Raw genomic sequence first — 20,338 nt, 5'->3', positions numbered from 1 at the left:
TTACCAGGGGAAACTATAAATAAAATTCAGTAGTATATATTTTTGTCTGGAAGCACATATAATAATGCCATTACTCCGGATTTAAATACAAATTTTGAACATTATTTATATTTAGGGCACTGTACAGAATCACATTATATTGAATAATAGAATTTTTTACCCTATAACCCTTGCCAGTAAGAACATTCTTTTAAGTGTTGTGTTAGAAGAGCAACCTTGCCTGCACCGACTGGCAGCAGGGAGAAAGTTGTTTAGGTGTCTCATCACAGGCTTAGACCCCTCAGTTTTTCTGCTATATCCGCATCCCTTGTTATGCCATAGCATGGTAGTTTATCAGTCACTAAAAACTCTGCCCAGAGCTCTAGAATAATGAAATTTTGCTTTAAAAACCTACGTAATATTAGCTGGTCAGGTATTTATTAGAAATTGTTTCTTATTAGGAATTTTTCTTAGGTCAGGGTGACTCAAGAATAATACCTGGGAGTTATAATTTCACATTCCCTTGTAGGACTATTAACACAGATACTACCTTTCTGCAGAATTGGTCAACGGGTCTTTGAAGAATGCTTCTTTGTGATGAGAATTTTATTTATTCCCTAAAATTTGAGTACCCGCCATGTACCAGGCACTGTGTTATGCATAAAATAATGTCTATATAACAGGCATGATTCTTGCCGCCTTGGAGTTTATATTGTACTACTCTAAGTAGAATGTTTAAATAATAGCTATAGTTTGAGTAGATGGAGAAGAATGGCCTTTTCTTCCCACTTCTGAATGTGTCCACCATTTCTAAGGCCCGAGAGAAAGGAACATGGCTTGCAAGGGGGTGGTAGTGGGGGGTGGCCTCTGCAGGAGATGACTCTTACTGTGTAGTTCAACAGTTAGGGGAGGCTCAGCTTATAAGAAAGTTGAAAATGTGCAAAAGAATGAGAGTCCGTGATAAGTTCTTGAAAATTAGTGACATGGTTTATGTTATATTTTAGAAAGATTAGTATGGTTGTGGTAGGTAAAAATCAATTAAAGAGAGGTGACTGAAGTTAGGGAAGCCCGCTGTTTGCTTGTATAGCAGTATTCCAGGTGTAAAGTGATTAAAAGGTTGGAGAATAAAGGACAAGTACAGAATTTTTTATATGTAATTGAGGGAAAAGTAAAAGATTATCTCAAGATGTGTAGCTTGAGAAATTGACAAAATAGAGAAATTGGAGCAAAGAAATAATTAAGGAGAAAATCCCATATAGGAGTTTAAAGTATGTATTTAGTTGACTTTACAGTGTGGTGTGTTTGGAGGCTAGGTTGCGCATATCTGCATAAGTAAGTTGAAGGCAAATGTCTAAATGCCATTTAAAAGCTAAGGCTGCACTGAAGCTACCTGTTGTAGTACTGCAGCCAGGAGCCTTGCAGGACGAGCCCATTGACAGCGATGAAGAAAACTAGCCTAGCCATCTAGCATGTATTGTTTGAGCAACGGAAACGTTTTCTACCTAATGTAAATAGCTGGGGTTGTTTTTGTTAATGTTACTGAAACTAGCCAAGCCACCAGCTGAGTTATTTGCATAGTAGTTATAGCCTGCCCTGTTCTATTCCAGACAGTTGTTGCTGCTTACATTGATTGCTGCTGTAAAGCAGTGTATTTAATAAAGTGAACATAAGGAGGGCCATGTATTAAAAAAAAAAAAATGCGTCTTACAGCTATGGAGGGCAAAGATAATCCATTTGTCATTGAAGAGACTGGTTACTGATTTAACCAAGAAATTGGGTGGAAAGGGGGAAAAAGTGGTTTTACAAACAGAAATAGAAATATTTATTAATAACTTACTCCTCTCTACTTACAGAAATTGAGGTAACCTAAAGTAAATTACATAGAAAGTAAGCACTAAAAGATAAACTTTTAGAGATCTAATGCTATACAAGGGATGAGAATTGTATTTATAGGTCAAGATAAGATGTTTACTATAGCTAGTCATTTATTTGAGGTCTGTGCTTTCATGGAGGTTCAAAGTATATAGGACATGTGATGAAAATTGAGGTAACTTTTATTAAAATTCTTGAGAATAGGAACCTAGACAACATAAAATTTTATCAATGTATTTCACAGATAAAGATTGGGAAGATATAAAAAAGATGCCTGAACATTCAACATTAATGAAAGATTTCAGAAGAAATACGTAAGTTGGAAAGAAAGTAGACCCTTTGTTGATTTTTGCTTTTCCGGAATCCTCAGTATAAGATTGAATACTCAACAGAATACTGAACATAAGCTTATTCTAATAAATAATTTTACTTATTTATTTAATAAATATTTTATCTTTTAAGATGTTTAAATGATAGAAAGAAGGTAAACAGCTAATTTTAGCAGCTGATTTGGATATGAGAAAAAAAACTCTTCCCATATTTATTACTTTCTGGAAGCGAGCATCCTGGAAAGGGCCATAGCTGAAGCAGTAAGAGACTGAAATAAGCAACCTTGCTAGCCCATCACCTGCCCACACACCTGGGTTGTGTAGTCATTTTAAGCAAGTTTTAATAGAGAAGAAGAAATATTTCATTTATTTACAAAGCAAGATCAGAGCATTGGGAGAGGACAGTTTATAGGCCTATAACAAATTTTAACAAATTTTAAAATTTATTTTAAACTTACTAGTAAGGCTGAATTAAACATTTGACCCATATGTTATTTAAAAGAATTGTTGAGATAACAATCTTATTAAAAAATGCTATTCAGTATATTTTATTTATGAAATTATCTTGTGTTTACTCAGTGATATCCATTCATAAGTGACTAGCGTGAATATTGAATGAAATATGAAATTGAGCTAATGCTATGCCGATTATGCCATTTTCAATATATATTACTTACTGGTTGTGATTAAAATAATTGTTTGGAAAAACTTCAGCCAATGTAAAATTAACCTCAAAATCTAATACAGATATTTCATAGTATTTCTCTTTCAGGTATACCAACTGCAGCCTTATCAAGTATATGGAAAAACATAAAGTTAAACCAGATAGTAAAGCATTCCACTTGGTAAGCTTTAGAGAACAATAATAAATTTTTTTCCCCTGATTAGCTAACCAGAGGTTTGTGGGGATCAGTGATGGTGTGCATTATTTGCTTTTTCTGGAAGAATATGAGAGATGCAATATTTAGTTCTGTATAATGGAAAAATAGTTTGACCTAGAATCCAAATGAATCCATGCGCTGTTGTAATTTATGACATTATATTCAACTTGCCAACTTAAATTTGTTTATAATAAAATTTCCACTTTTACATCATAACAATTAAAAATGATTTTCAGTTCTATGGGTTTTTTTGAAGTTATATAACATACAAAGGGCAAATTTCGGGGAGAGGGTTGTATTGTATTTGGCTTAAAATTTTTTTAATCCTTTATTCCCAATATTTTTAAATGGGTTCATTAAATGGGAATTTTTTGTCTTACAAGTATTATATTTTCCTTTATTATAGTAGCAGGCCACTTGCAAACATTTCTTCTATTTCTGCTTTTTCTGTCTACTGCTTCTGCTTCTATACCTTCTATTTATTTTTATATCATGTCATATGTCATATATTTCATATCTTATCAGCAACTTAGAAAGCAGGGCCTAAACTATCTTACTGCCACACAATATATTATTATCCAAATAATTATTTCTTATAACGTACTTACAACAGGACCTATCAAATAGGAAGGTAAGTTAGATCCTTTAAAATTATAGACTTATTTATTCTAACAAAATAACAATAATAGTGGTAGACCGAAAGTACAATTCAGGGGATTTGCTCTTACTTACCTCAACTGGCTGCTATTCAGTGTAGTCTAAAGTGACTCTCACAACCATCACCACTAAAATTCCAAAGATATACTTCCCTCACAGCTTAGTTGCTTGTTTTTACTGCAGTGACCTATCTTGTGTGGGCCCATCTGAAAGCTCTAATGTAACTCCATTAAAACTGTTGAGCATTTTAAATGGCAAATCCATGCTTTTCCTTTCAACTCTAAAAATAAAGTTGTGCTTCCACTGAAATATCAGATCATCAAAATTAAATTTAAATCTCACCATCCCAGCGTTTCCTCTGTATTTTTAAATATTTTATGTCCTCTGTCCTTTGATTGTGTCATCTCCCATCAAGTCTCAACACATCTGTTGGTTTTCAAATGTGGTCCTAGTCCACAGCATCAGAGTCACCTGGGAACTTGGTAGAAAGGCCACTCATCGGACTCCTTCCCAGATATCCCAGTCAGAGCTCTGGGAGTGGGGCCTAGCAGTCTGCTTTCAGAAGTGCTCCAGGGGCAATTCTGATGTAGTCTAAGTCTGGAAACCACCTCATTAGATCAAAGAGGATAAGCTGAGAGACCACTATTTAGATAAGCTCTTAAATCACCTACTAAAATCAAATGTTCTAAAATAAATAAAATAAAGTCATCAAATTTTCTAGTTCATAAAGTCTTAAGTAAACTATGTTTTAACCAAAAAATACTGAATTTTCACATTAGTGTGACATTTCTGTAGGCAGCAAAATAATTAATAATAAATAATAATGGCAGCTAACACATAGTGTTTTCTTTGTGTCAGGTACCGTTAGAATTGCTTTCCATATATTATCTCATTTAATTCTGAAAACAAACTTGTGGTGGTAGGCGCTATTTTTAATCTCCATTTGACAAATGAGGTTACAAAGAGATTGAGCAACTTGTCCAAACTTGTCCAAAGTCAATCAGCTAATAAATGTCAAGTCAAGACTTAAACCCAAGTGGTATCCTTTGAGTCTCCATTTATAACCCCTCTGTACTTTACAAGTTCTGTATCAAGCACCGTATTTATTTAAACTAGGATAGCACTGGCCAGGAGAACTTTCTCTGATGATCTGTGCTGTTCAGTAGGGAGCTCCTAGCCACATGTGGCTATTGAGCTCTAGAAATGCACCTGATACAACTGAGAAATTGATTTTTTAAGTTTAATTTGGTTTTAGTTAATTTGGTTTTAAATCTAAATAGCCACATGGGGCTAGTGTATTATTTGTGTTATAGTAATTTTCCCCTTAATAGAAAAGAAATAGACAATACAAGATTTTAGTCCTGTTCTAAATTGGACAAAGTAATTTGCATAATGTAGATATTGGTTTAGAGTAAGAAGTAAGTTTAGTTACCTCTTATAGGAGAACCAAGTAAGATCATGATTATTAGAATGACTAAATGTGAATTGCTACATTAAATGTAATAATCAAGTTTTTCTGTATTAATTTGGGGGAATAAATACCCTTCAAATTGTGGTGTTTTCATCAAAAAACATGTACGTCCCACATGTGGCCAAGGATATAACTATGAGAAGTAATGCAGTAATGTTGTTATGATTTATGGTTTCAGCTTCAGAAGTTGCTTACCATGGACCCAATAAAGCGAATTACCTCAGAACAGGCTATGCAGGATCCCTATTTCTTAGAAGATCCACTTCCTACATCAGAGTAAGTGATGAATTTATTAACTCACCATCATGGTAGAATATTTTGGAGCATGCTTGTTTGAGTTGTCAACTCCAGGTTGCCCCTCCTCTTACATGGGAACCCAGGGAAATCCCAATGACAAGCAAAAAATGAGCTCTGATGACTGAGATATCATTTCGGGCTTTTACAGTTAAGAGGCACGCCTGTTCATGTCTTGCTTTATGGAGCATTGCCTGCTTTAGTTTCAGTGGTGTGCTGGTTACTCAGTGGCTGGTTGATGAGGCATGCTGTAGCTCACTCAGACTCACTGAGATTGCCCACTGCTTGCAGTTACAGTTTTATGTTCCATTGGCAAATCCCATTCCCAAATAAGTTGTTCCCTGTGCCATCTTTTATATGTAGAGAGAAGAGTAAAAAAAAAATTGTGTTTGAATAGTGACATTTCCGCTGGAATCTATATTTGGGTTGTAATAATAAAAGAGTAAGGCTGGGATAAAAGAAAGTTGAGTCATATTCAATGATTATTGATTATTTTTATACAATGAAAAGCCCTTCCATGACCTGCTATAATGTCACTGATTAGAAGAAAAGATTCATCTTGTCACAGTTGCGTGAAAGGTGCTTATTTTACAAATACGGAAACAAAGTCCCTCTTAAAAGAATAAAATGAAGCATCTAAAATATTGATTGGCATATCAGAAATCTTTCTTTTTTCTTGTGAGCAGTGTTTTTGCCGGTTGTCAAATCCCTTACCCAAAACGAGAATTTTTAACAGAAGAAGAACCTGATGACAAAGGAGACAAAGTAAGTATTAAAGTACATTTGGCTGCTGCTTGTTTTATTCAGTGCTACTGTAACAGTTTCTTGTTTGTGTTTGGTTCTCCTTCTGAGTTGAACTTTATTTTTCTGTTTAACCAATTGAGAAGAACCAGCAGCAGCAGCAGGGCAATAACCATACTAATGGAACTGGTCACCCAGGGAATCAAGACAGCAGTCATACACAGGGACCCCCGTTGAAAAAAGTGAGAGTTGTTCCTCCTACCACTACCTCAGGTGGACTAATCATGACCTCAGACTATCAGGTATTTCCAGTTTATTTTGTACTGACTTGCCATATCAGTATTTGTATGTGGGTTTGTGACCTTTGGAAATGCAGCATAACTAAGAAAATGCTGACCTTTATGTACCTGGGGAAATACATTGACGTGAGTGTTATTGACATGGAAAAGTACTGACTGTGGTACGGTACAGGGTACCTACTGACTTTTGAACTAGACAGACCTGGAATGATCGAACTTAAATTATGTCATTTATTAACTGTGTGACCTTGGACAAATAATATAACATTTCCTGGCTTTAGTTTTTCATCCATAAAATGACACTAGCCAAGTCTTACTTGTAGTTGTTATAAGAGTAGATGTAATAAATCCTAGCACCTGACTTGTGGTAGGAGCTCAATCAATGCTGTGTATTGTTTTGAAACAACAGTATACCAAGCATGATTAAGAACACAGGCTTTCAGGGGCACCTGGGTGGCTCAGTTGGTTAAGCATTTGCATTTGGCTCAGGGTCCTGGGATCAAATTCTGCACTGGGGTTCCTGCTCAGTGGGGACTTTGCTTCTCCCTCTCCCTCTGCATCCCCCCTTCTTGTTTTTGCTCTCTCTCTCTCTCAAATAAATAAATAAAATCTTTAAAAAAAAGAAAAAGAACACAGGCTTTCAGATCCCAGCCCAGCTGCTGACTTTGGGTATCTTTGAGTAAGTAATTCAGATGTTCAGTTTTCTCTTTTGTAGAAGTGGATGATGGCAAGTGTGAGATGGTAGCAAGGATTAAATGAGAGGACATACGCTAAGACACAGCGGCTAGCCTGCTGTAGTGCTTAATAGATGTTACCACTTTTATCACTTTTATTATCATTTACCATCGTTAAAATTCTTAGTAGCAGTCATAGTACACAGTAAGCACTTCTTAAGTGTTGGTGGTGGTGCTTGTGATGACTGTAATAATAAGAGCTTTTTGGGTGCTTACTATGCCAGCTTTTATACTAAGCATGAAATCTACATTTTTTCCTTTTATCATTATGGTAACTCTATGAGGGAAGGGTTATCACTGTCATTTCAGAGATGCTCAGACAGATTAAATAACTTCCACGTGTTCGCCTACCGAGCTGGGGGCCGACTCAGGACACAGGCTTAGATCTGACAACCAGGGCTTCTCCGTTGCCTGCTTGTGGATCCCATCGTGTGACATCATCAGTTTCTTTGCAGAAAGAACGCTTGGAAAATCATATACCCCCTCCCTGCTTATTCTAATCATATTGCCAACTCACTTGGATCTCAGTGTAGGAAGGACACTGAAAACCTGACCAATTAGAGTTATTTACCTACTGAAAGAGAAAAGGAGACCTCACTAAACTCATAAGGTTCCCAGAGCCTGCTATGACCCTTCAGAAATGAGATCTTAACTCTTTGCTTTGGTTGAGAGGTCCCATCTACCAAACCTTGGAAATTCTTGTCTGCCCAGGTAGTAACTCTCTTCCAGGAAACTAAACAAGGAAATCAAGGACAGACATCTCCGGGAGTTGATATTTGTTCCAGCATCTTTTCCTCCCCATCCGGATGGGAAGAGTGCATCCCTCTCGGCTCAAGAATGTGTTTGCACACTCAAGTGATGGCATGCTTAGAATGAAGCAGAGCGGTGCTCAGAGCTTTGCTACTGAAACCAGGAAAATCGCTGTGCTTCTTGTTTTCTCGATGTTATCATTGTGGTTGGTTTTTGTAGTGACTGTAATTTCATGTGTCCACTCTTTTTAAAATGTTATTTTGCTAGGGTTGACAGAATTTAGAATTACATGATTTATTGAATGTGCTGTGAAAGAAGAAAGTAGTAAATTATGATTAATCAGTTATCATGTTTGTCTTGTGAGATAATAAGAGAGAGAGAGGTGCAGGAATGGGAATAACAATATAACAGATCAAAATCATAGGACTCTAAACTCTTTCACTGTTCTTTCCCTTTGTGCTCTTTTTAGAATTGAGAATACCATTCTTCTTACATTTCTATAATTATAAACTTACTTTTGTATACAACTTGTTGCAGAAAATAAGATTCATTAAAGGGCATAAAAATATTTAATGCCAAAGAAAATGATTCTGCGGTACCTTTTCTTGTCCTGTTCGTTTTTATTCTTTAGTCACATGTGTGCTAGAAGGCTTCTGTTGAAGAATCTAGCATGTAAATTAGCTTTGAATTTCTTAGTGTATATATCATTAAGTTCATGTATAAACATCTCAAGCAAATTAATTATTACTTATCAGGTAGTTACAGAACAGCTTAAAAGGGGGTTACTGCTACAGAAAAACAATGAACTGCACAGCATAGTAATGAGACTCAGCTTAATATTATTTACTGGCAATACTTCTGACCTTAGTTGATAGTAAAAGATTTGGGGGTTTTGTCGTTTTCATTCTAAAGCTAGTCCATGGCACAAGACTTTTAAATTCTTACTGCCTGGAAATAAATGACATTGCAAACCTAAGCCTCACTGGCTTGGGGTGGAGCCAACTCTTAGAAACACCTGACTCTCATTTCTCGCTCATTCTTCTTTTGCAGCGTTCCAATCCACATGCTGCCTATCCCAACCCTGGACCAAGCACATCACAGCCACAGAGCAGCATGGGATACTCAACTACCTCCCAGCAGCCTCCACAGTACTCACATCAGACACACCGGTACTGAGCTGCCCTGGAATGTTGTCAATGCACTGTTGCTAGCGCTGCAGGACTGACGGTGCAGCTCTCTGCGGGAACCTGGTATGGGCCATGGGAATGTACTGTACACCCACATCCTCAAACTGTCCAGTAGCCAAGTTCCACCACTTTTCACAGACCGGGGTAGTGGCTTCCAAGTTGTACCTATTTTGGAGTTAGACTTGAAAGAAAGTGCTAGCACAGTTTGTGTTGTGGTTTGCTACTTCCATAGTTTACTTGACATGGTTCAGACTGACCAATGCATTTTTTTCAGTGACAGTCTGTAGCAGTTGAAGCTGTGAAATGTGCTAGGGGCGAGCATTTGTCGTTGTATGTGGTGAATTCTTTCAGTGTAACAACATTATCTGACCAATAGTACACACACACAAAAAAAGTTTAACTGGTACTTGAAACATACAGTATATGTTAACTCAACAAAATAACCAAGACTCAAAGTGAGATTATTTTGGTACACCTTTCATTTTAGTGTCTTATCAGTGGGTTGATTCATTTTCTACATTAATCAGTGTTTTTCGACCAAGACTATTGCTTGGGTTTTTTTGAAAGTACAAAAGCCACATAGTTTTTCCAGAAAGGTTTCAAAACTCCCAAAGATTAATTTCCAACTTATAAGTTTGTTTTTATTTTCAATCTATGACTTGACTGGTATTAAAGCTGCTATTTGATAGTAATTAAATATGTTGTCATTGATATAAACCTGTTTGGTTCGGCAAACAAACTGAAATGATTGTCATAGACAGTGTTTTATTTTTCCTGTTGGTGTTGCTGATTAGTGAGCATGCTTTAAGATGAAAAAAGCATGAATGATAACTTCCTCTGAAAGGTGCGGCATCCGATTCTGATATTTTGTCCTGATTTTAAAGCTGGTTGGTGTAGTGCTATTAAAATTTTGTTCAGTTAATTTTCCTTTTTAAAACTTGTTCGCACGTTGTTTAGGGTGCCCTTACTTCAGCAAAGGAGAAGGAGTAGGAGAGCCTTAGAATTTTTGAGGAAAAAAAAAAAACCTATAACATACAATGTACTGTATCAAACTATTTTACATGAATGACACAAGTATTCTGAATTTAAAAAAAAATTGAACATTGTTAAAAACAAGGTGTTATGTAATAAATTTATTTTTCATAAATCAAAATATGGAGTCGGCTCTATTTTTATATACACAAAGGTGTTTTATTTTAAAGCATGCCATAACAAGTGGCCTCTAAATAAATCTCTTCAGTTGTTTTCCTTAATGATATCTATATAGTCTGCCTCCAGAGTGGAGTGGAGTCATGACTGAATGATTTAGATAGGAATTCTTTGCTCTGTTGCTCTTAGCACATTATATAATAGAAGATGTGGACTAGACACCTTTCTAATTGAAAGAATTATGATGAGTCTTCCATTTCTAGTATAAGGCCTAATTCTGTATTATGCTGAGAACAGTTTGTTTTAGCCCAAATAATTATTTCTCCTCCCTCCTCCAGCACAAAACACAGAAGATAAAAAAAGCTAATGTAGCTTTTTCTTTAAAATTCAGTTCATTCCTATAAAAAAAAAATTCTAAAACATTTGAAGAACTGAGGAATTCCAATCCTGATAGGCCTGACTGTAGCAGTAAAGGTCATTTAGGAGCTGGATCTGCGTTTCCATGTTCTGTCTCCCCTCCGCAGCTCCTCCACACAGCTCTTCTTACCATAGAGCTCCGTCCTCAGCACCTTCAGGAGCTCCCCCCTGGTTAGGGAGTCATGTCTTCTTGTTTCCCTCCACTCGAAGTGCCTTCTGTTTTTCCTCCCTGCCTTTGATGCTGTGGCTTCCAGCCTTCGTGGGCATGAAAATCATCTGCGGTTTGTTTTCTCTGGATCTCATCCCAGAGGTTGGTTCGGGGGGGTGGAGAGGGACATGGAATGCTCATTTTTAACAAGCTCCTCAGTTGGTTCTGATGTGGGAGTCTGAGGAATACACAGGAAGAACACCTCCAAGCCGGTCTAAAGATTGAGCAAACAATAGCAGTTCAGTCCGTGGCTTAGAGAGAGGGCTGCCCTATTGACAACCCACCTTCTTCTGCGTAAATCAAAAAGCAAAACACATTATACCAAGTTCCACTCTAAATGTTTGGTTTCTTTTTAACTCCTAGGGCTCAGCTCTCAGATTTTTAAATTTCTTTATCAACCCCCCGTTCTCGGAGTGATCCTGTCCAGTCTTGAGGAGTTCAACATGTTGATGACTATCGAATTTACATATCCACACTATTTCATATACAGTTCCAGATGCAGGTATTTAATTGCATCTGTGACGCATAGACAAATAACATACTCAGACACACACCAAACATCATCCTCTAGCGCACTCCTTGGCTTTATTTCTCTACATTGCACCCATCACATCTATTTGACTATTTTCTGTCTCTTCCCTATAGAATGGAAGTTCCATGGGCGGAGCCTTGTTCCACCTCAGCCTCTCCTCTTTGCACTTGCCCCCAGGTGATCTCACCCAAGCTCCGGACATGGGTAGGCTGATGGTTCCCACATTTCCTCTCCAGACCTACCTGCTGTATCTGGCTCATTACTATAGATGGTCTCTAGATTGAAGACATCCACAGCAGACTCCTGGCTCCACCATCCACCCCACTCCTTTTACAGACTTAACCATCTCACTGACTAGGAACCCCTCCCTCCCAGTCATCCAAGCCACACAGAAACTTTGGTACCATCCCCTCTCACACACGCTACATCCATTCCATATGCAAACCTTGGGTGCTTTTCCTTTCTATCCCCGCTCGAACTGCCCTCGCTACGTTTACTGCGCCACCCTGTGCCAAACCACAGCCACCTCTTCCCTAGACTCTTACACAAGCTTCCTCCCTGTTTCCACCCTAAACTCCCTCAGCTTCCTCCGTACGCACACAGCAGCCTGAGTGACGCTTTTAACACAGCTCATGCCCCTCCTCCGCTCTCATCCCTCCAGTGCTTCTGGCTCAGTGAAAGCCAGGCGAGTGTCTGCACATGGTGGCCTCGCATGTCTCATGACTGTCTTCTGCTACCCTTCATGTGCTTCACTCCAGAGGCACTGCTGTCCTTCACTGTTCCTCAAGCCTACCAAGTACGTCTTGTCTCACATCTCCGGCTCTTCCATCTGCATCTGTCTCCTGCTCTCGCCAGCTAGTTCTGGGCTCACTCCCTCACTTCCTCAGGCCTGCTCAGGTCTTATCTTAGAGAAGCTTTCCTTTCCACTCTGAAATAGCAGCCTGTTCCCTACCTCCCCACCCTAACTGCATTCCCTATCCCCTTCACCCTGCTTCATCTCCCCCACCCCAGCACTGACCCCACTAACTTACACTTGCTTGTTGTTTCTCCCCACCCTACAGAAGATAAACTCCACAAAGGCAGCCTTTTTTCATTGAGATGTAATTGACATGTAACATTGTGTTTGTTTGAGGGGTAAGAGGTGTTGATTGGGTACGCTTAGACATTTCAACATGATTACCACCACAGTTAGCTGACACCTCCAGGCAGGCTTTTTATGTACTACAATAATCCCAGCAACTGGAAGAGGGCCTGCCACACTATAGTGCTTATAAATATTTACTGAGTGAATAAATGAGTGCATTAGTGACTTTGTATTTGGATGTCAAATAGTATCTCAAACCCAGCATATCCAAAAGAGAACTTTTTATTTTCTCTCCCTAGCCACCATATAGCTTCCTAATTGGTGCCTGGCTCCCACTTGTGCTTCCACTCACACCATTCTGTAGCCTGCCTTCCACATAGCACTAATCCTTTCTCTTCAGAACAGTGATCACTACTTGGCATTTTTATACATATAGGAGTTTTTTTGTTTGTATTTGTTTATTGTCTCTCTCCCCCGTGGAGGTAAGGACTTTGTCATCCTTTTAAAGAATAAACTAGAATTATCATTGTACATGCTCTTAATCCTTCAATGGCTTCCCATCACACTTAGAATAAAGTCAGAATTTCTCAGCATTGAAATATTCCAGTTTGTTAGCTTCCTCTCCATTCTCATTTACTCTCTCTCCCCATTGATTACTCCAATTACTTTAGACTCCTTCGTTTTCCTTGCTGTGCCTTCACTTAGCATTATACCCTCCATGTTGTTGAAATGGCAAGATTTCATTCGTTTTTATGGCTGAGTAATATTCCTCTGTGAGTGTGTGCGCGTGTGTGTGTAGTGTCACATCTGTATCCATTCATCTATCCGTGAGTACTTGGGCTGCTTCCATACTTTGGCTATTGTAAATAATGCTGCAATAAAAGTGTATGTGTCTTTTCAAATTAGTGTTTTCTTATTCTTTGGGTAAATACCCAGTAGTGGAATTGCTGAATCATATAGTAATTATATTTTTAACTTTTTGAGGAATCTCCATACTGTTTTCTTCAGTGGCTGCACCAGTTTGCGTTCCCTCCAACAGTATTGGAGGGTTTCTTTTACTCCACATCCTTGCCAACACTTGCTTCTTGTATTTTTTATTTCAGCCATTCTGACAGGTGTAAGGTGATACCCCATTGTGGTTTTGTTTTGCATTTCCGTGATGATGAGTGATGTTGAACACCTTTTCGTTTGTTGACTATCCGGATGTCTTCTTTAGAGACATGTCTATTTATCTCTACTGCCCATTTTTTAATTGGATTATTTGTTTTGGGGGTATTGAGTTGTAACTGTCCTTTGTATATTTTGGACACTAGCCCTTTTTTGGATATGTCTTTTGCAAGTGTATTTTCTCGTTCTGCAGGTTGCCCTTAGTTTTGCTGATTGTTTCCTTTTTATTTTGGTGTAGTCCCAATAGTTCATTTTTGTTTTTGTATTCCTTGCCTCGGGAGACGTATCTAGAAAAATGTTGCTATGGCTGGTGTCAGAGAAATTACTGCCTGTGTTCTCTTCTAGGACTTTTATAGTTTCAGATCTCACATTTAGGTCTTTAATCCATTTTAAGTTTATTTTTGTATATAGTGTAAGGAAGTGGTCCAGTTTCATTCTTTTGCATGTAGCTGTCCAGTTTTCCCAACATCATTTGTTAGAGAGACTGCCTTTTCTCATTGCATATGCTTGCCTCCTTTGTCAAAGATTAATTGACCATATAAGCATGGGTTTATTTCGGGGGTCTCTATTCTGTTCCATTGACCTATGTGTCTCTCTTTGTGCTAGTAGTATACTGTCTTGATTTGTATAGCCTTGTAGTATATCTTAAAATCTGAGATTGTAATACCTCCAGCTTTGTTCTTTTTCAAGACTGCTTTGGCTATTTGGGGTCTTTGGTGTTTCCATACAAATTTTAGGATTACTCTAGTTCTGGAAAAATGCTATTGGTGTTTTGATAGGGATTGCACTAAATCTGTAGATTGCTTTGGGTAGTATGCACATTTTAACAGTAGTGGTTCTTTCAGTCCATGAGGGAATGTCTTTCCATATGTTTATGTCTCCAATTTCTTTCATCAGTGTTTTATAGTTTTTGGAATACAGGTCTTTCACCTTGTTGGTTACCTTTATTCCTAGGTATTCTATGCTTTTTGATGTAAATGGGATTGTTTTCTTAATTTCTCTCTCTGCTACTTCATTATTAGTATATAGAAATGCAGTGGATTTCTGTATATTGATTTTGTATGCTGCAACCTTACTGAATTCATTTATCAGTTCTAGTAGTTTTTTGATGGAGTTTTTAGGTTTTTGTTTTTTTTTTATATAGTGTATCATGTCACCTGCAAATAGTGAAAGTTTACTTCCTTACCAATTTGAATGTCTTTTATTTCTTTTTCTTGTCTGATTGCTGTGGCTAGGACTTCGGTGTTGAATAAAAGTGGTGAGAGTAGACATCCTTGTCTTGTTCCTGATCTTAGGGGAAAAGCTCTCAGTTTTTCACCATTGAGTATGATATTAGCTGTGGGTTTTTCATATATGGCCTTTATAATGTTGAGGTATGTTCCCTCTAGACCTACTCTGTTGAGGGTTTTTTACCATGAATGGATGTTATACTTTGTCAAATGCTTTTTCTGCATCTATTAAAATGATCATGCAATTTTTATCCTTTCTCTTGTAATGTGTCACATTGATTGACTTGCAAATATTGAACCACCCATACATACCAGGAATAAATCCCACTTGATTGTGGTGAATGATTTTTTTAACGTATTGTTGGATTTAGTTTCCTAATATTTTGGAATAGTTTGAGAAAAATAGGTGTTAACTCTTCTTTAAATGTTTGGTAGAATTCACCTGTGAAACCATCTTGGTCCTGGACTTTTGTTTCTTGAGAGTTTTTTGATTACTGATTCAATTTCATTGCTGGCAGTCCCTCAAATTTTCTATTTTTTCCTGACTCAGTTCCAAGAGGTTATATGTTTTTCCAGGAGAATATTTGGTAGATACCAATAAAATTTTTCTAAAGTTTATATGGAAAAGCAAAAGAACTAGAACTTAGAGGATGCATTACCTGATTTTAAGACTTAATCTAAACCTACAGTGATCAAGACATTGTGGTATTAGAGAAAGAATAGGCACAGAAATCAATAGAACACAGTGAGTCCAGAAAACGACTGATATATATAAGGGCAATTGATTTTCCACAGAACTGTGAAAGCATTTTTTTAAAAAAGATTTTATTTATTTATTTGACAGAGAGAGAGACAGCCAGCGAGAGAGGGACCACAAGCAGGGGGAGTGGGAGAGGAAGAAGCAGGCTTCCAATTTAGGAGCCTGACGTGGGACTCGAACCCAGAATGCTGGGACCACGCCCTGAGCCGAAGGCAGATGCTTAATGACCGAGCCACCCAGGCGCCCCTGTGAAAGCATTTTTGTCAGAGAAAGGATAGCCTTTCAGCAAATGGTACTAGAGCAATTTGGTATCCTAATGCAAAAACCAACCAAACAAAGCTTCGATTCATACCTTGCACCCATTACAGAAATAAACTCAAAACAGATCATAAACCTAAATCTAAATGTAAAGCCAAAAACTATAAAACCTGTCAAAAAAATATAGGAGAAACCTTTATGACCTTGTGTTAGGCAAAAATTTCTTAGATATAATACCAAAAGCATAATGCATAAAAAAATTAAAAAATTAGACTTTATCACAATTAAGAACTTCTGCTTTTCAATAGACCAGTAAGAGAATGGGAAGACAAACACTGACTGGGAGAAGATATTTGCAGGTCACATGAAAACTTGTATCTAGAAACACAAAGAACCCTTAAAACCATAATAAAAAAATATTTTTTTATGGGCAAAAGGTTTGAACAAACATTTCACCAAGAAGATAAGCAGATGCAGATAAACTTATGTAAAGGTGCTCATCATCATTGCTAATTAGGGAAATGCAAATTAAAACCACAATGAGATACTACTACACACCTATTAAAATGGTTAAAAGTAAAAATAACTGAGCACCAAATGCCAGTGAGGATGTGCAGTAACTAGAACTCTCACGTTGCTAGTGGGAATGCAAAATGACACAGCCATTTTGGAAAAGGTTAACAGTTTCTTTTAAAGTTAAACATACCCTTGTCATATAATTCAGCTTTCCCAAGTGAAGCAAAAACACATTCACACAGAAATCTATACACGAATCTTTACAGGGGCTTTATTTGTGATTACTAAAAGCTGGAAATCTATCCAAACATTCTCCAAATGGTGAAGAGATATGGTGAAATAGTGAATTTCCCATATAGTGAAATAGGAAGTGCATTACTAATACACATGAATGATTCGCAGCTCATTATGCTAAATGCAAGAAGTCAGACTCAGGCTCCATACTGTGTGATCTCATTTTTATGACATTCTGGAAAAGGCAAAATTGTAAGAACAGAAAACAGATCAGTAGTTGACAGGGGCAGGAAGAAGAGGGGTTGACTGAAAAAGAGCAGGTGGGTATTTTTTGGGGTGATGAAACTCTTCTATTTCCTGGATTTTGTCATGGCTACACAAATGTATGTGTCAAAACTGGCAGAATTGTTCAGGTGAATTTTAGCAGTTTTAAACTCTATCATAGTAAAAAACAGAAGGGGGACAGAAGGACCATCAAATACCTAGTGTTGGCAAGGACAGGGAACAACTGGACTTGTCATGTGTTACTGGTAGGAATATACAAAAGAACAGCCACTTCGGAAAACAATTTGACAGTTCCTTATAAAATTAAACATATCTTTCCCATGGGACCCGTGATTGCGCTCTTGTGTATTTACCCAGAGAAATGAAAACATGTCCACACAGTGTTCAAAGCACTTTTATTTGTTATAGCACCAGAACAGATGGATGTCTACCAACAGAGGAATAGGCAAACCAGTTGTAGTTCATCCATGCCGTGGGTAGATCACTCAGCAGTAATGATGGATATTCAATAGAATCTGAATTGTAGTGATGGTTACATGGGTATATGTACACATTTTTCAAAACTCCTGGAACTGTACACTGTAATTTGGCAAGTTGTATTGAATGTCAATGATGACTTAAAGTCAGTTTGTTTAAAATCTAATAATTCATCAGCATTTAGCACATGCCTCGCATATAAGCATTCATTAACGTTCGCCATTATTAGCATTCTCTCCATATGGAGATATAATTTTTCTGAAGACTTACAATATGACCTAGTTCTAGCAGGTAAGTTGAACTTTCTGGGTCATTTCATGACCAGGTGTTTCCTAGCCTTTCATGAATCAACTTTAGAGCAATTACTAGAGCGCAAGCGGAATGCTAGACATAGTAATTCCAGGGCTGAAATATTTAAAGGTATCTCTGACTTCGATGACCTTCATTAAGTTTTTTCTTTTTGAATTCTATGAAGATTAGGGGGCTCCTGCTTTTCAAAAATGTCACTGAACAATTAATTCTCCTCACAATATTCATCTCACCTAGGGACAGCTATGGATTTTCTCATAGCCTGAATGTGTTTTGAGGGAGCAATAGAACTGAATTCACATTTCCTGAGCATTGGGTATGTGTTAGATAGGCTGTGAGGACTTGTGGCCAAACAGAACTGAAACAGACCACAATCCCTTTCCTCAGATACTCACAGAACTTAATTTAGTTGAGGAGTCAGGATACACACAGGAAATACAGCAATGGGAGCCATTATTGGATCAAGCACTGAACAGAAGGTTAAGAACCATAACTATTTCTCTTTTGAGAAGAGAAAGGAGTATGGTGCGAGAGATTTCAGGGGTGAGGAGGGGAAGGTATTGGGGCAAAGCATCAGAAAGAACATGGATTTGGGATCAAAAGACCTAGGGCTTGGTTCTGCCAGTTACTTCATGTAAGGGCTTGGTCAAGTCCTTCTTTTCCAAGTTCCTGTAAATAGTAAGAATTGTAGTCATAACTATGAGGCTTTCAGTGAGTCACAGAAATGCTAAAAGGCTCTATGTAGGACAAGCTCAATTGCTATTCAAAGTTGCATAATTAACTTTATTATCTCAGCTGGGCCCTAAAGTAACACAGACTGCCTACCACGTGCCAGGCACGATGTGAAGCATTTTACACATATTATTCCTCACAAAAACTTGGGGAATTAAATATTATTTTCCCCTTTTTACAAATTAAAAAAAAAAAGACGTTTGGAGAGATTATGCCCTGCTCAAAGTCAATCAGCTATGTGGTAAAGTCAGATTACCTCAGTTTCCAGGCCCCGGAGAAAGGAATAAGTCTAGGACTGTCGTACATGGTGAAGTGGCCACTCTGTTCAGAGGACAAGATGTGTCCGGGGCAGCGATAGCCAGAGATGAAATTGGTGAGCTTGTGGCCTGCCAGTAAGGGCTGTTTTGTTGACAAATAAAGTCATTTCTTAGGTGTGTTTTTTCATGTAAGTCACAAAATACAAAAAGAATTTGTATCTTACCAAGTAACTGATAATGTCTGTTGAAAGCATACTCAACAATGCTAGTGGATGTGAAAACTGAGGCCGGCTTACTGAGCCCTAAAATCAGCTTGATTAATATGCAGTAATTGTTTTTCTAATTGAGTTTCTTCATTGGTGGAAAATATGCTATAAATAGGCAAAAATAGACAACTCGCATTTCTCTGATTTAATCAAAGTCTTTTACTATGCCAAATTGTAATACCGGACTCCTCTTGTGCACCTTCAAAATCCTCTTGGTCCCTTTCTTCCTCCAGTACCACACCATTTTATTGTGAGCTTGTAGTGTAGACTGAAATCAGGAAGGGTGATGCCATTTTCGTCATTCTTTCTCAGGACTGCATTGCTATTTGGGGTCTTTTGTGGTTCCATACACATTTCAGGATTGTCTTCTCTATTTCTGTGACAAATGCCACTGGAATTTTGATAGGGATTGCATTAAATCTGTAGATTGCTGAGGTAGTAGGGACATTTTAACAATATTCTTCCATTTAATCAACATGGGATATCTTTCCATTTATTTGTGTCATCCTCAATTTCTTTCATCAGTATTATAGTTTTCAGTGTATAGGTCTTTCACTTCCTTAGTTAAATTTATTCCTGGGTATTTTATTCCCTTTGATGCAATTGTAAATGAGATCTTTTTAAATTTCTTAAGCTGGTAATTTTTTTATTGGATGCTGGATACTGTGAATTTTGCTTTGTTGATTGCTAGATCTTGTTATATTTGTTTAATGTTGGATTTTGTTTTGGCATACTGTTAAATTAACTGGATCCTTTTGATGCTTGCTTTTAAGCTTATATATCAGGTCCAGAACTGTGTAGGGCTAAGTAGTGATAACTAAAGAAATGTCCTTCTGAGAATTTTGCCGGGTGCCCCAGCTACCGCTCTGACTGGTAGGAGCATGGACTATTCTCAGCCCCGTGTGAGCTCCAGGAAGTGGTTTTCTCTGACCTCAGGTGATGTTCTTCCATGCATGCACAATTTGAAGGGACTCCTGTACAGATCTTCCAAGCTCCCTCTCTCTCTGTGCAGTCCCCCATTTCAGTACACTATCCTTAAATTCTAGCCACCTTAGTTTCTATGTAGTACAGCTTCTATCTGCTCAACACACCAAGACCAATGGACTGCATTCCCCTTTCTTGTGTTGGAAACTGCTTTCAAGCAGTAAGTTCATGCAAGAGTAAAACTCACTTTTTTTCTCAGGGAGCACAGTACACACTGTGCTGCCTATTATCTGATGTATGAAAACCAATTTTTAAATATATTCGGTCAATTTTCAAATTG

General features: G+C 37.7%; 1 protein-coding gene across 4 annotated transcripts in view; it reads left to right on the top strand.

Annotated features, from left to right (window-relative positions):
* The window catches only part of CDK8 (cyclin dependent kinase 8), a 118,853-nt gene extending 108,513 nt beyond the window's left edge, over positions 1–10,340 (top strand). For 2 of the 4 annotated variants that reach the window (XM_045797071.2, XM_087865229.1), the window contains exons 8-13: positions 2,096–2,165; positions 2,953–3,025; positions 5,368–5,465; positions 6,170–6,248; positions 6,368–6,526; positions 9,058–10,340. In XM_045797071.2, the coding sequence (XP_045653027.1) occupies positions 2,096–2,165; positions 2,953–3,025; positions 5,368–5,465; positions 6,170–6,248; positions 6,368–6,526; positions 9,058–9,183 (605 nt within the window). In that variant the 3' untranslated portion in view covers positions 9,184–10,340. The remainder of the gene's footprint in view (positions 1–2,095; positions 2,166–2,952; positions 3,026–5,367; positions 5,466–6,169; positions 6,249–6,367; positions 6,527–9,057) is intronic. The other 2 variants (XM_045797072.2, XM_087865230.1) reach the window with 2 other exon arrangements.
* The last annotated feature ends 9,998 nt before the right edge of the window (positions 10,341–20,338 follow it).

This window comes from Ursus americanus, chromosome 10, assembly GCF_024610735.1.
Source record: "Ursus americanus isolate L20-20 chromosome 10, mUrsAme1.1.p, whole genome shotgun sequence".
NCBI lineage: Eukaryota > Metazoa > Chordata > Mammalia > Carnivora > Ursidae > Ursus > Ursus americanus.
This window is presented reverse-complemented; position numbering and strand designations above follow the sequence as displayed.